At 45.7% G+C, this 16,196-nt stretch overlaps 1 protein-coding gene across 1 annotated transcript; it reads right to left on the bottom strand.

Moving 5' to 3' along the window:
• Positions 1–1,724: 1,724 nt before the first annotated feature.
• LOC149301326 (uncharacterized) lies at positions 1,725–8,332 on the bottom strand. Its single transcript, XM_089484272.1, has 4 exons — positions 8,308–8,332; positions 3,287–4,209; positions 2,808–3,202; positions 1,725–2,248 (listed from the first exon to the last, which is right to left on the bottom strand). Exons 1-4 carry the CDS (start codon positions 8,330–8,332, stop codon positions 2,098–2,100), a joined length of 1,494 nt encoding a protein of 497 aa, XP_089340398.1. The 3' UTR covers positions 1,725–2,097.
• Positions 8,333–16,196: the final 7,864 nt, after the last annotated feature.

The raw sequence follows: 16,196 nt of genomic DNA, 5'->3' as shown, positions 1-16,196 counted from the left end.
GAGGTGGAATCTCTATTCCTAGAGCTTCCATCCACTGCTCCAAGTCCTGTTTTCTGGAGCAGCAGAAAACAAGCTTGCTCCCTCCTCAATGTGACACCCCTTCAAATAGTTAAACAGGGCTATCATATCACCTCTTAACCTTCCCTTCTCCAGATTAAACATACCCAGCTCCCTGGGTAGTTCCTCATAGGGCATGGTTTAGTATAGGTGTGATATGGTCACATCTAGATCTTCCAGTGACCACTCTGGCTGCCATATTTTGGATTAGTTGAACTTTCCGGACTTAATACAAGGGTAGCCCTATGTAGAGCACATTACAGAAGTCAAGACGTGAGGTTACCAGCGCATGCACCATAGTGTTTAGGTCTTCAGGTTCCAGGAAGGGACGCAGTTGGCGTATCAACCAAAGCTGATAACAGGCACTCTTGGCCATCCTATCTATCTGAGCTGACATCTGGAGCAACGGATTCAAGAGCACCCCTAAACTGCAAACACAGTCCTTTAGGGGAAGTTTGACTCCATCCAGGACCGGTTAACAGACCTCCATACCGAGAATAGGACCTCCAACAATACACACCTCCGTTTATTCTGAATTCAGTTTCAATCTGTTTTTCCTCATCCAGCCCATTACTGCTTCAAGACATTCATTCAGAGGGAGATGCCTTCTTTAGTTGACACTAAGATACCTCTGGATGTCATGAGCATACAGAAAGCACCCGCCCCACGCCTCCGTATGAACTCTCTTGGCGGTTTGATGTAGATGTTGACTAGCATTGGGGATAGGATGGCACCCTGGAGAACGCTGCATTTAAGATCCCTCATAGAGGAGCAACTGTCCCCAAGCATCTCCATCTGGAATCTGCTGGAGAAATAGGACCGGAAGCATTGCAATGCAGTGCCCCCGATCCCCAATTCCCTCAGGAGTTCCAGAAGGATGACATGGTCAATAGTATCAAAAGCCACTGAGAGGCCCAAAAGCATCAACAGGGTCACACTTCCCCTGTCGATACTCAAACGGAGATCATCTAAGGTAACCATAGCAATCTTGACTCTGGATCCCATCCTGAAGCCAGGTTGAAATGGATCTAGGTAATCTGTTTCATCCAAGACTGTTTGGAGTTGAAGAGAAATGGAAGACGGGAGACCGCTCTGTAATTCTTCATGTCCAAGGGATCTGGGGAGGGCTTTTTCAGAAGCAGCCGTATCACTGCTTCTTTTAAGCAAGATGGAAAATAGCCCTCCCTAAGAGATGCATCTATGATATATCTCAGGTGAGTCCTCAAAGCATCTCCTCCTTGGATGACCAGCCATGAAAGGCAAGGGTTGAGAGGGCAAGTTGTCTTCTTCACACTTCCAAGGAGCTTGTCCCCATCCTCACTACTCACAGTTTCACAATGATCCAGTATGATCTTATTCACAGAGTCACTGGAATGTCTTTACTGTTTTTATTGTTGAGGTATGGAGCAGCATTGAAAATGTTCAGATGTGGCAGAAAAGCTAATGGACACTCGCTGCTCTTAACCAGGAATTGGTTGCAGCTGTGGCTCCAGACAGCAGGGGATTGTCCAAGATTGTGGCGGAGTGTGCCAGAGAGCAGCACATAGCACTTGTGTAAATATGCGGTGACATCTGGAATGATGGACAGTAATCCAGGTAACACAGGAAATTGTACAGGAAGGGGTTGAGCTAGATTGCCACATGGGAAAAGTGTATATAAGCTCAGATCATCATTGTACAGTGTGGGTTTTGTAATTGGTGGATGGGGTTGGTCTAGCTCTCGTGTATGTTTTGCAACCAAAAATAAACAGTGCCTCTTGGAGAAAAGCCAGCCTACGGTGCTTTAATCTAGCAGCTGTGTTTCCTGGCAAAGCTCCAGTCTGCCAGTTTGTCTATCTACTCACAAGCTTCCAAGATTGCTCTGAGTTCACCTCTGCATTTTCTCCCAACATTTATACTCTCATTGTTTAATCCAGTTTTAGTACTGGGATCGGGGGGGATTGATTTCTTTTGGATTTTATTGTAACCTCGATGTATTTTATTGTTGAAACCAGCACAGATTCTCCTTCATAGAGCGGGCTAGAAATACATCTTTTCTTATTATATTATGCTGGCATCCAAGTCGGCTCGTATCTCGTGTGTGTGTTTGCCTTTGCTGTTCTTATGGCTGGGAATGGAGCTGAGGAATGAGGAGAGAAGAAAGGGTCCGTTTTGTGCAAATTCACAACTTCTGCGCATCAAAGAGTCCAGTCTGTTGAAATAGCAAAGAACTTTATTAAAACACATAGTCAGAAATTCAGTCTTTAAGCTAGAACAGCCCTCCCCAAGCCAAAGAATATATTGAAACCCCCAAACCTAAAACTCCACCTTCTACCAAACCTAGCCCCCACCTACAATTCCCACCATCTATCCCCCACTTTGCCATCCCTCTCACACGCACAATCTCTCCCTGCCCCAGATATTCGAAGAAACTGGAACCCTTTCTGTTACTACAGGTCCCCAACTTTCTTCAGCCAACATCCCACAAATTCCGAATGCTATCATTGCTATTCTAGCCAGCCGCAACAAACCCCAGCCCCCCATCTAACTAACCTAAACCACGACCCATAATCCCCCGCCAAATTTATAACCCAAAGCAATTATCTATACTAGTAGCAATGAAAACCTAAACTTTACTAAACATAACTTTAAAACATAAACAGACATATGGACAGAGAAACTGTGCAAATAAATTCATATGGGCTTTTTAGCACCGCTGGATGGAAAAAATATTTTTGTATTCCACCTTTACAAAAATAATGTTCATTCACTTCTTGGGTTTGTGTGGCTTCTCTCCTGTGCTGCCTCTCTGGTGACTGAATAGGCCTGACCTCCGAGAAAAGCATTTTCCACACTGCTGGCATTTGTATGGCTTCTCTCCTGTGTGGATTCGCTGGTGTGACAATAGGTTTGACTTACAATAAAAACATTTCCCACAATGCTGGCATTTGTATGGCTTCTCTCCTGTGTGGATTCGCTGGTGTGACAATAGGTTTGACTTACAATAAAAACATTTCCCACAATGCTGGCATTTGTATGGCTTCTCTCCTGTGTGGATTCGCTGGTGTCTCACTAAGTTTCCCTTCAAATAAAAACATTTCTCACAATGCTGGCATTTGTATGGCTTCTCTCCTGTGTGGACTTTCTGGTGTCTTGCTAAGTCTCTCTTGGAAGAAAAACATGTTCCACAATGCTGGCATTTGTGTGGCTTCTCTCCTGTGTGGATTCGCTGGTGTCTCACTAAGTTTACCTTAAAAGAAAAGCATTTTCCACACTGCTGGCATTTGTATGGCTTCTCTCCTGTGTGGACTCTCTGGTGTCTCACTAAGTTTACCTTCAAAGAAAAGCATTTTCCACACTGCTGGCATTTGTATGGCTTCTCGCCTGTGTGGATTCTTTTGTGTGTCACTAGGACTGACTTGAAACAAAAACATTTCCCACAGTGTTGGCATTTGTATGGCTTCTCTCCTGTGTGGATTCTCTGGTGTCTCACTAAGTCTCCCTTCAAATAACAACATTTCCCACAATGCTGGCATTTGTATGGCTTCTCTCCTGTGTGGATTCTCTGGTGTCTCACTAGGACTGACTTGAAACAAAAACATTTCCCACAGTGTTGGCATTTGTATGGCTTCTCTCCTGTGTGGATTCGCTGGTGTGTCAGTAGGTTTGACTGCCGAGAAAAACATGTTCCACAATGCTGGCATTTGTATGGCTTCTCTCCTGTGTGGATTCGCTGGTGTCTCACTAAGTCTCCCTTCAAATAACAACATTTCCCACAATGCTGGCATTTGTATGGCTTCTCTCCTGTGTGGATTCTCTGGTGTCTCACTAGGACTGACTTGAAACAAAAACATTTCCCACAGTGTTGGCATTTGTATGGCTTCTCTCCTGTGTGGATTCGCTGGTGTGTCAGTAGGTTTGACTGCCGAGAAAAACATGTTCCACAATGCTGGCATTTGTATGGCTTCTCTCCTGTGTGGATTCTTTTGTGTGTCAGTAGGTTTGACTGCTGAGAAAAACATTTCCCACAGTGCTGGCATTTGTATGGCTTCTCTCCTGTGTGGATTCTTTTGTGTGTCAGTAGGTTTGACTGCTGAGAAAAACAGTTCTCACAATGCTGGCATTTGTATGGCTTCTCTCCTGTGTGGACTCTCTCATGACTGACAAGTTCTTCTGTAAAGAAGGAAAATAATACTGAATATCAGAGTTAAGAAAGGAAAGTGTTAGCCCAAGATTTAGCCCTACGTTCACACCTCCCTATTTGATATTACATTAATAAAGTTGGGGTGGGTGACCTGAGCAGGACCCTGTTGCAGATGCCCCAAATCCATGAAGCGATTATATCCTTATCCACAGGAGCTGGCAAAGAAGAGATTGTGGGGGAACTACCTTGAGGTAATCAGTTGAAGCAGATAGTCATACAGACTGTTGAAAAAAGATTCCTTTAAACATGTGTAAAATATTTTGATTGAAAAGTGGCATCATATCCTGTGAGACGGCCAGAGAGTCCTGAGTCTGAGCACATGGCATGATGCAAGCCAACTGCAGAGGACGCTTCATGCTGTGTGGCACCAGGAGATGGATCACAACCAATACACAATACAGGACACATGTGGATTGCTGTGGATAGGATTGGATTGGAGTTGTGTATAGAAGAGATGGTGAACATGATGGAAGTCAGAGAGGAGAGCTTGCAAATATTTTGATTATATTGCAACTCAAGATAGAGAACCTCCAAAGACTCGGATGAAATCAACTGTGTCTGTGACTTATTTTTAAGTGTGAAATGTGGCCAGTGCATTGCCAATACCTGTATCTGGAAAGTTGTTTCCATACTGTGCTATGTTATTGTTGAGCTGCATCTGGGAGCATCATGCTCACATTGCGCTGTACATTGGCTTGTGAACGGGACTGGAATTCAGAGCCAACAAGGACCTGAGGATTGGTGTGGTAATCCCTTATGTCTGAGGTATTGGCAACAAGCACCCATTGCATTCAATTTGATTTTGGACCATATTTTCCCCACCCAGGAAACTTTCTAAAACCATTTAAATCTTATAGAAAACTCGGGTTCTGCCCACTAGCAACCATTTCAGTATAAATATTGCAGTCCAGTTGCAGACAGAAACTCTGTTGGTTTACAATGCTAAACGCCTCACTACACTCGCCAGCTCCACTTGCCATGGGAGTTACTGACTTCTCTCCCCATTGTGGACCCTCAGCAATTGGAATCAAGTTCCGTCTAGGTTATGTATTACCATTAGCAAAGCCTAACATCTATTCACCACTCCCACCTTTGTTACCTAGTTCTTGTGTGTTTGTGTGAACACCTATATGTGTGTGCATGCGTGTATAGTGCACCTGTGTCATACGCGGGCACGTCTTATGCGGATTTCAGCATACACTAAAAGCCACACTGGGAAAAGGGGTGATGTGCCCCATAAGGGTTAATGCCTCCTGTGTGGAGCCCCATTCATTTAAATAGGGCTCAAGAATAGATGGGATCCCCCTAACACCGGTGGGGGGGGGAGATCAGGAATGGGATGAGTCCCGAGGCCACTGTTGCCCCAATCTCTCCTTTGAGCTAAGTATGAAATTCCCCTGAAAGCATAGCACTTGGGAGTGTCCTCCCCAGACTCCAGCATTTCGTGTTAAGGAAAAAGCAACATGGGATATACAGTGAATGAAATAACACATGTATGTGAGAGTCAGGGTGACTCAGCAGAAGCAATTAAGAGCCACACAGGTGTAGAAGGTAATGGAATTAAAAAGTCCTAAATGCCAAGGACATAAATGCAAAGTGGATAATTGAACACACCTGAGAATTGTTAAGTGGTCAAGGCTGAGATGATGAAATCATTAATTCTGGGTAGAAACAAGAGAACCAATGAGAGTGGATGTACATGCCCACTGGGTGGAAACTGACAAGAGTGGGTGGTATGATCCAAGGACTATAATAGTGGCTATGAATCCTAATGTATTTTGTGGGTAGTAGTGAGCAGTTGTGTTGGATAGTTTTGGAGCTGTATATAGTAGAATAAAGTAGATCTTTTATATAAGACTACTGAGTTGTCTGGTGTCTTGAGTGAAGATACAAGAGCCAGCTGGATCCTGAAGAAGTGGGAAGACTTCTGTGGAAGCAAGAGTGAGAAGGCTTGGAGAGTTTGTCAGGGTCTTCAGCCTATTCTCTGTAACTCTGCTGCTTTAGAGCAAAGCTTTAACCACTGGCCAAAACTGGTCAGCGCCGGTGCGTAACAAGGTGGTGAGTTCGAGCCAGAGGTGAAGAGCTACAACTCCCATCATCCCTGACATTTCGGGTAACAAAGGGCCACTGGAATCACCCATGGAGCTAAGCAAGCTCAGGTTGGAAAAGAAACATTAGACAAAAAGGCATTTTTGTGTTGCCCTTTCCTCTCTTCATAGACATTGCTCATAATTTCTAAATGGAACCCCTTAATATGTTCGAAAACAAGGACCTGAGCTGCTTCTCACAGGTTCGGTTCTTAAAATCTGTCAGGTTGGTGGCTGCCTCCCAATCCCCAAGGCCCCTCTCCTGGCCCTTCCCAGAGGTCCCTTCCTCTCCGCACAGAGCTAGGAGATCCTGGCTTTGCTCCAGCCTTCCCCTCCTGGCTCCCATCTGCCAGATCCCCTTCCCTTTCTCCCTCTGCTCTCCAACCTTCCCTCTTGCCCATCTGCACTGCTTCAGCTTCTCATTTTCAGCCTCTCTTCCCTGCCTTTCTATTTTTCACTTTCCCTCCGTCTCTCTGTTACAGACACAAACCCACAGAGTGTGATGCATAAAAGGGATCATAGAGTCATAGAGCTGGAAGAAACCGCAAGGGCCATCCAGTCCAACCGCTTGCCATGCAGGAACTCTCAATCAAAGCATCCCAGACCATCCAGCCTCTGTTTAAAGACCTCCAAGGAAGGAGGCTCCACTACACTCCGAGGAAGGAGTGTGTTCCACTGTCGAACAGCCCTTACTCTCAGGAGGTTCTTTCAAATGTTGAGGTGGAATCTCTTTTTCCTGCGGCTTGCATCCACTGCTCCGGGTCCTAGTCTCTGGAGCAGCTGAAAACAAGTCAGCTCCCTCCTCAGTATGACATCCCTTTTAGGCCCATTTGTTGAGAAAGGCAGGATAATCAATATACAAATAATTCATTGGCAAAGGCAGAGCAAGGGGGCTGGGAACTGGACTCCAATTTTGGTGAGGGTGAAGTGCCAGGGAGCAGCCTTAAAATAGCCTTAAAACATCTATAAGGCAGGTATGGACTACTGATGGGGTTTGGAGGAGATCTCAGGGGCAACCCCACATTGTATTGCGGGGGGGGGGGGGGAGATGAAATAATATTTTGCCCCTCAACATCCCGAAACATCCCTTTGGGGAAGTGGAGGCCATTTTGCCACTGTTGGGCCCTCTCTGAGCCATTGCAGGCCCAAGGGGGGCTTTCCCCTAAGAAGACTCTCCAGAGCCTTAAAAGGATGGAAGAGGGGCCAAAAGAGGTAGGAAACTTGCTCAGGGATGTGCTGAGTACCATTTGGGTGAGAAAAGCATTAATCTCCATAGCTTCTTCCCATGAAAACCTAGCATTGGCAGTTTAGGATGGGGTTATTAGAATCCTTAGAGCCTGGAGAGCAATAGTGCCTCACTGAACTACAGATTCAAATATTCTACAGGATGTTGCTATCACAATTAATCTAGGCTTGAAAGGGATCTAGGACTCCTAGTAGACCGCAAGTTGAACATGGGCCAACACTGTGATGAGGCAGCTAAAAAGGCCAATGTGATTCTAGGCTGCCTCTATACAAGAATAGTTTCTAGATCAAGAGAAGTAATAGTGCCACTCTATTCTGCTTTGGTCAAGGCTCATTTGGAATAATCCTGTGTCCAGTTCTGGGCCCCACAATTCAAAAAGGATGTTGACAAATTGGAGCATGTCCAAAGGAGTGCAACGAAAGTGGTGAAGGGTCTGGAAACCATCAAGCTCTATGAGGAGCAGCTTAGAGAGCTGGTTATGTTTAGCCTGGAGAAAAGAAGATAAAGAGTGGATATGATATCGATGGCTTCCGGTGGCATGGCAGAGCAAACAGACACACTTTAGGAGGTCTCCAAAGTGTGTCTGGCTATTCGCGGAAGGAGCTGTCAGGGTGAGATACCGACAGCTGAGAGTATTCTCCAGTGATGGAAAAGGCAGAGGGGCCCATCTGGATTCCTTACTCGGCTGAAACGAATTAGCAGCAAGGGAGAAAATAAGAAGGAAAGCTGCAGACCGAGGAAGTACCTGGGCGACCACATCCGCGTCAGCCGCTGCGAGCTGAGGCGCCGCAGCAAAGGCTCCGCCACCACTTTTTCTTGCCGATTTTCTCTTAAGAGGAGCTTGCAACAAATCGCTCACCAGTGGAACCCCTTTCTTCAGGGTGATCCAACCCGTGCCGCCCGTGGGGTGAGTGTCCTTTTACTACACTAAAAGAGAAGCCTTGGCAGAGAGAGTTACAGAAGTTGCAACAAGTCTCCCTCAACAAGGTCTGAATTTTGGTGGGAGCACAACCAATTAATACAACAAATGCTGGAGATGAGAAAATAAAATGAACCCAACTCCCTCCCCCCCTTTTTTCTCTTTGTTTGACTAATGTGGATTCTTTGTTTGTATACTTCCCATTGAGTGACTGATTTGGAGGACGCTGTGGAACTATTTGAGCGAAATAGATTTATTGTGGAGAACTGGGTTCTCTTTCTTTTTTTGTTCTTCCCCTACCATCTAGTGAAGGACTACACCTGTAGAAATATAGTAAAGCTTCTCTAATGAATTTATCCCTTTGGGATCTTGAAATCACACGTCTCCTTTAAGGCAGAGAGTTGCTCTCTTAAAACAGAGCTGAGTTTGGAGGACGACGAGGACAAGCGGAGGACTGTTGACTACTGATTTATATTTCAACTCATTGGGCTCATCTCCTTTTTCTCCTTATCCTTCTAGATTCCATCAGCTTTTCATTCTTCTAGGAACTGTATAATTAAGAATTAATTCAAAACATACTGATTTTCCTATCCTGTTCCTGGCATTACCAACTCTTGAAAGACATGTGCATGGAGGCTGGAGGACAGATCTGTTTGGAGGACATCTGGAATTAACTCTACGAACGCTAAGACTGAATCAACTATTTGGTTAACCATTTTACATACATTCTCTTTTTATCTTTATTAATCTGCATATAAGGAAAGATTGGACTACTCATTATTAGAAATCTTTTTTGCTTTATTGAGAGGATTACTGTTTACTGATAGGCATTGGTATATATTTTTTTCTCTTCTTTCCTTTTTACTTGGTAAGTGCATATCTGACAATTATACTTTATTATAATTAGAGCTTTCTCAATACTTACTGAACCTTTGTGAATTAACTTAAGTATTTTAAGAAACCCTCCAATTACTATTATTATTATTACTCTTCTTTTTCCCCCTCTCCCTCCAACTACTAGAATAGATTAATTAAAGTTAATTTTGAACATCTATTTTAAGGTTTATTAACTGGGGAAAGCTACAAGGTCTTAAAGTGGCAAGAGGAAACAGTTGCAGTATTGTATTATCTTTTAGAAGGGGAAATCCTAAAACTCAAGGTAACAACTCAGCTTAAAGCTTAATTTGTATCAAAGTCTGTTTAGTTTTTGAGATTAGGGTCCTAATTGAAACTATTCTGAAACTGTAACTGTTACCTCTCCTTATTATTCTTCATATTGGAATGGGAAAGTAACGAATTTAAACAACTGTGCTAACTGAATCAAATTGGTTGGGGAAAGAAATATTACTTAATAACCTTTTTTATTCTTTTGAACTACCAGTGCTAACTACCTTTTTGTTTTTGGTTATACTAGACCTAATTTGGCAGATCTAAACAAGAACCTGTAAATTTATTTGTGATAAATAAATTATAAAAAGTGTGATAAAAAGAAGACGACAAGGGGGGGGGGGGAAAGGTTTGAAAAACAACCGATTGAATAGGTAAGCAACAACAATAGAAACCATTCAAAAATATAAAAAGTATAAAAAGTAAATTATTATTGGAAATTTTTGGGAGCACTAATTTTGATTACTTAGTTTAAATTCTGAGAGACCCTAAAATTCATAATTTTGGAGGATAGAAGTGTAATATTGTGGTATTTTATCTAATAATAATAATAAATAAAATTTTTATTTATATACCGCCCTTCCATCAGATCAGGGCGGTTTACAACAGTTAAAAACACAATAAACATACACGTTAAAAACATCATAACAATCTTACAAAACATAAAAAACAAAAGGCCCCAGGTTAGCCAATCCCGTTGCCAGTGCGGCGGGGGAGGGCTGTAGGACCTTATTCAGGGAATGCAGTCCTGAACAGGAAGGTCTTAAGATCCCGTCTGAATTGGGCAAGGGAGGTAGCTGAGCGGAGCTCTGTGGGCAGCGTGTTCCAAAGGGCCGGGGTGGCGATGGAAAAAGTCCTCCTGGTAGTAGAGACAAGCCTCGCCCCAGGAACCCTAAGTAGTTGCTGCCCAGATGTTCTGAGGGTGCGGGACGGAATGTATGGGGAGAGGCGGTCCTTCAGGTATCCTGGGCCCAAGCCATTTAGGGCTTTAAAGGTCATCACCAACACCTTATATTGCGCCCAGAAGTGAATGGGCAGCCAATGGAGAGCTTCCAAAACCGGTGTTATATGGCTGGCCCTGGACGTACCAGTGACCAGCCTGGCTGCCATGTTCTGCACCATTTGAAGCTTCCGGGTTTGGTATAAGGGTTGCCCCATGTAGAGTGCATTGCAGAAATCCAGTCTCGAGGTTACCAGAGCATGTACCACAGTTTCAAGGTCCCTCTGGGCCAGGTATGGGCGCAGCTGGCGAATAAGCCGAAGCTGATGACAGGTGCTCTTGACCGTCGCATTCACCTGAGCAGTCAGGTGAAGGGACGAGTCAAGAAGCACCCCCAGACTGCGCACGGAGTCTTTCACAGGGAGCGTGACCCCGTTCAGGACAGGTGGAACCACCGCCATTCCTGGACCAGGGGAACCTATCACGAGTACCTCCGTTTTCTCTGGATTCAGCTTGAGTCGGTTTTCCCTCATCCAGCCCATTACTGACTCCAGACAGGCCACGAGAGGAGAGACGCCATCCTCAGTCACTGCATCAGTCGGAGACATAGAGAAAATTATTTCGGTGTCATCAGCGTACTGATAACCCCGCGCCCCATGTTTCCGGATGATCTCTCCCAGCGGTTTCATGTAAATGTTAAATAGCATGGGAGACAGAATGGCTCCTTGAGGGACCCCAGTTTTAAGGGCCCTCTCGTCGGAGCACACGTCTCCCAGCTGCACCATCTGAGACCTCCCGGAGAGGTAGGACCGGAACCACAGGAGCGCAGTGCCCCCGATTCCCACCTCTGCCAGGCGCCCCAGAAGGATACCATGGTCTATGGTATCGAAAGCCACTGAGATGTCCAAGAGCACCAACAGGGACACGCTTCCCCTGTCGATGCCCAGACGGAGATCATCGACCAAGGCGACCATGGCCGTCTCAACCCCGTAACCCGCCCAAAAGCCAGTTTGAAATGGGTCCAGATAATCCGTTTCATCCAAGACCCTCTGAAGCTGGATTGCAACCGCCCTCTCGATCACCTTCCCTAGAAATGGCAGCAGTGAAACAGGCCGATAATTATTATACTCCAGGGGGTCGAGGGAGGGCTTTGTTAATAAAGGTTTTACTATGGCCAATTTAAGAACAGATGGAAAGTGCCCATCCCTCAGAGATGTATTAATAATCCGGTGTAACAATAAAGTGACAACCGGTCCCCCCTGGGCTGCTAGCCACGAGGGACAGGGATCGAGAGAGCAGGTTGTCTTCTGAACACTTCCGAGGATCTTGTCCACATCATCGGTACTTACCAACTCAAACCGATCCAGTTTAATAAAGTCCGCGGAGGCCCTGGATGCCTCTACTCTAGGTTCTGCCTGAATGTCGGCGTTAAGACCTTCGCTTATCCGAGAAGTTTTATCCACGAAGAAGTTGTTAAATTGGTCGCAGCAGGCCTTAGAAGGTTCAAGGATCTGGTTCAGGGCAGGAGGGAGCTGAGTTAGCTCCCTGACCACCCTGAACAACTCTGCTGGACGCGACTCCGCGGACATGATGCGAGCACCATAGAACGAATTCTTTGCTGCTCGTATCGCCTCTCCGTAGTCCTCTAACAGTTGGGCTAGGAGAGTCTTGTCGTCTAAGCGAAGGTGTTTCCGCCAACGGTACTCTAGCCGTCGCAGCTCCCGCTTCCTTGCCCGGAGATCTTCCGTATACCAGGGCTTACGTTTGGAAGCAGGTCTGAGAGGGCGCTTGGGAGCGATACTGTGTATAGCCCTCGAGAGACCGGTATTCCAGATACCAGTCAGGGCATCAACAGAATCGCCGTCACTTCCAACCATGTGTCCCTCTAGGGCTTCCTGGAACCTCTTGGGTTCCATTAGCCTTCGAGGGTGGACCATCCTAATCGGTCCGCCACCCCCGGGGGGGATCTGGGTAGAGACCTTGATTTGCGCCTCAACCAGGAAATGATCTGTCCATGGCAGGGGGGAAATATTGGATATTTCCACCCACGGATTTTCCGCATCAGAACAGAAGACCAAATCGAGCGTATTACCTGCGCAATGCGTGGGACCCAAAATCAGCTGGGACAGGCCCATGGCCGCCATGGTATCCATGAATTCGCGAGCCGCACCGGGTGGAACATAGCTGGCCGTGAGAGAGATGTTGAAGTCGCCCAGGACAAGTAGCCTGGGCGTCTCCAACATCAGTTCAGCAACCAGCTGTGTCAGCTCGTTAAGGGAGTCAGTTAGTGCACGGGGTGGCCCATACACCAACAGAATCCCTAGACTGTCCCTCGCTTTTAGGGTCAGGTATATACACTCGATATAGGACGTCTGTCGGATGTGGTTCCTAGTGAGGGACACGGTGTTCCTATGTATCAAGGCCACACACACACACACCCCCGCCCACCTAACCTGGGCTGGTCCTTCACCGAGAACCCGGCAGGCAGGGCCTGAACCCACACAGCTTCACCTTCAGGCCCAAGCCAGGTCTCAGTAATGCAAGCCAGATCACAACTTCGGTCCTCCAACAGGTCGTGGAGGATGTGGGTCTTGTTGTTAATTGATCTGGCGTTGCACAGGAGCAGCGACAGGGTTTGTGGCACGGTTGGAGTGACCCTCAGGTCCCTTAGGTTGGGAGGGGGACTGGAAGGGGAGATAGATATGAGGCATCGATCTCGCCTTCCCCTGGAACGCAAGTCCCTCCTCCCACCGCCATACCTCCCCCTGCCCCACACAACCTCAATAGGAGCTCCGCTCAAAATGGTGTTATCCCCTTCCTCCCCAGCCCATGCATCCCCCGCGTCCATGACCTCCCCCCCACCCTACACCAACAATATAAAGAGCAGAGGTTAGCCACCACAGGCATCCTCTGCTCTAGGCTAACCCACCACTTCCCTAGCCCAGCAGAAACTGCGCAGCTGCGCAAATGCGGAGTCCCGCTGCGGTGCTCCTCAGTCCGTGGGCGGCACTCCCGGGGCGGTGCGCAGATGCGCACCTCCGACACCCCGGGAGGAGGCCGCCTGGCAGAAGCGCGGCTTGGCTGCGGAGTCCGGCGAGGAGGGGGCAAAGGGGGCGTGACAGGAAGGTCCGGTGTCCGGCTTATAAGCTCGCCACTCTCACCTGGCGAGCTCACTACCTGTCTTCCCCCCAGGAGTCTTTTAAAGGGCCCGCTCCCCGGCTACCGCCAAAGGCCAAAGCAGCCAAAAACAAAGAGTCCCGCTGCGGTGCTCCTCAGTCCGTGGGCAGCACTCCCGGGGCGGTGCGCAGATGCGCACCTCCGACACCCCGGAAGGAGGCCGCCCGGCAGAAGCGCGGCTTGGCTGCGGAGTCCGGCGAGGAGGGGGCAAAGGGGGCGTGACAGGAAGGTCCGGCGTCCAGCTTATAAGCTCGCCGCTCTCACCTGGCGAGCTCACTCCCTGTCTTCCCCCCAGGAGTCTTTTAAAGGGCCCGCTCCCCGGCTACCGCCAAAGGCCAAAGCAGCCAAAAACAAAGAGTCCCGCTGCGGTGCTCCTCAGTCCGTGGGCGGCACTCCCGGGGCGGTGCGCAGATGCGCACCTCCGACACCCCGGGAGGAGGCTGCCCGGCAGAAGCGCGGCTTGGCTGCGGAGTCCGGCGAGGAGGGGGCAACTTCTAATTAGCAAACTAATCTCTCTCTTAATTGATCTTAGCAAAGAAACTTCAAATTTAATAACAGGGTTTCTAATACCTTTTGATTAACACGTTATTCTCTAAAAATAAAGATGCCTGTAGGAACGAGGAAGACAACATCACAAGCCATAACGGCATCACAGAGAAGATCATCAACCCCAATCATATCTGAAATACATAGTAAAACAATGGAAAACAACGAGTCTCTCCTAGAAGAAATGAGGAAACTGCAGGCAGAAACGCATAAAGAGATATGGAATTCTAGAGATGAGTTAAAAAATGAAATTGCCGAGGTTAAAACCAGGTTGGACAAAATCGATATAGATATAACTACGATCAAAGAAAAAGTGAAGAACCTTGAAAGGAAAACAGAAGATCTGGAAAAACAAAATGAAGAAAGAAATACGGATTTGAAAGAAGAACAGGAGCAAGTATTAAGGATCCAATTGAAGCAGAGGGAGAATTGTTTAAAACTACGTGGCCTTCCAGAAAAAATAAACGAAAATTTATATGTAGATCTGTCACCGATCTTGGCTAATTTTGTTGAAGAATCTATTGACCATTTTCCTTGGGAACTTGACCGCGTATATAGACTGAATTCCAGAGTTGCTAAGATGAAAAAATTGCCGAGGGACGTGGTAATTTATTTTGTTCGTAAACAAACGAGAGACCTCGTGCTCCAACAAAGCTATAAAAAGAAGCTGTTGATCGAAGGGAAGGAGATCTTGATCCTCAAAGATATCCCTGGTAAAATTCTCAAGAGAAGAAGAGATTATTCATCATTTGTGACGGATAAATTGAAGAATTTAGATATTCCATTTAAATGGGACGAAATTGAGGGGATACACGTCTTCTGGAATGATAAAAGGATAAGAATTAATTCAATGGACAAGGCTGGAAAACTACTGGAAGATCTACGAAGAACACATGACAAAAGAAACAGCGACGAAGATAAGGGGGGGGGGTAGTACCTAGGAAATTGATTTAATTTAATTAACTCTATTTGTGTAAGCTCCATTAGAAAGTATTTTTGACTTCTTGTAGGTATCTTATTCTTTATTCTGTTGTCTATGAATTTTTTTACTTTTTAATTTCCCTTTAACTGTAAAGAAATTATATTGTGTATTACCTTAATAAACTTTGATATTTTGATTACATAAATAATTGTCGGGATTTGACTTAATCTTGTAAGGTGCAAGTATATCCTTGAATTTTGTAAAGTAATATATTAAGACTACTAAATCTCAATCTCTGAAACTAGTATACTACTCCAAGGGGAAGCACTCCAAGTAAATATTGGCTCAAAATAAGATATTAGTTCTACTCTCCATATTAAACATATTTACTCCAGCTGTTAAAATAAACATTAATAAATATGAAAATTATATCTTTAAATGTTAAGGGGTTAAATTCTCCCCAAAAGAGAAAAAAGGTTTTTCATTTTCTTGAAAAGCAGAAAGCAGACATTGTATGTATACAAGAAACCAAAATCAGGAAGAAAGATGCTAGACTGGTCCGAAATGAACGATTGGGCAAAGAGTACTTATGTGCCATTGGGAAAGCAAAGCGGGGCTTAATTATTTACACCAAGAGTGGATACGAATCTAAACAAGTTATATGTGACCCTGAAGGCCATTTTCTAGGGGTTGAAATTATTTGGAAGGGGGAAAAAATCCTAATCTTGGGAATTTATGGTCCACAAGAAGGGAAGAGTAAATTTTTCAAAAAACTTAAGAGGAAAATATCGGATTTGGATTATACTAATATGATTTTGTTGGGGGATTTTAACGGAGTGATGGATCCGCAAAACGACAGAACCTCAGGGAAAAAAATTAAAGAAACACAAGGGAAATTGCCCCAATCTTTTTTTGACCTTATTAAGGACTGGAATATGATAGAAGTCTGGAG

The sequence above is a fragment of the Sceloporus occidentalis genome, unplaced genomic scaffold, assembly GCF_023333645.1.
Source record: "Sceloporus occidentalis isolate IW3139 unplaced genomic scaffold, rSceOcc1.0.p SCAF_21, whole genome shotgun sequence".
In the NCBI taxonomy this organism is placed as follows: Eukaryota; Metazoa; Chordata; class Lepidosauria; order Squamata; family Phrynosomatidae; genus Sceloporus; species Sceloporus occidentalis.
This window is presented reverse-complemented; position numbering and strand designations above follow the sequence as displayed.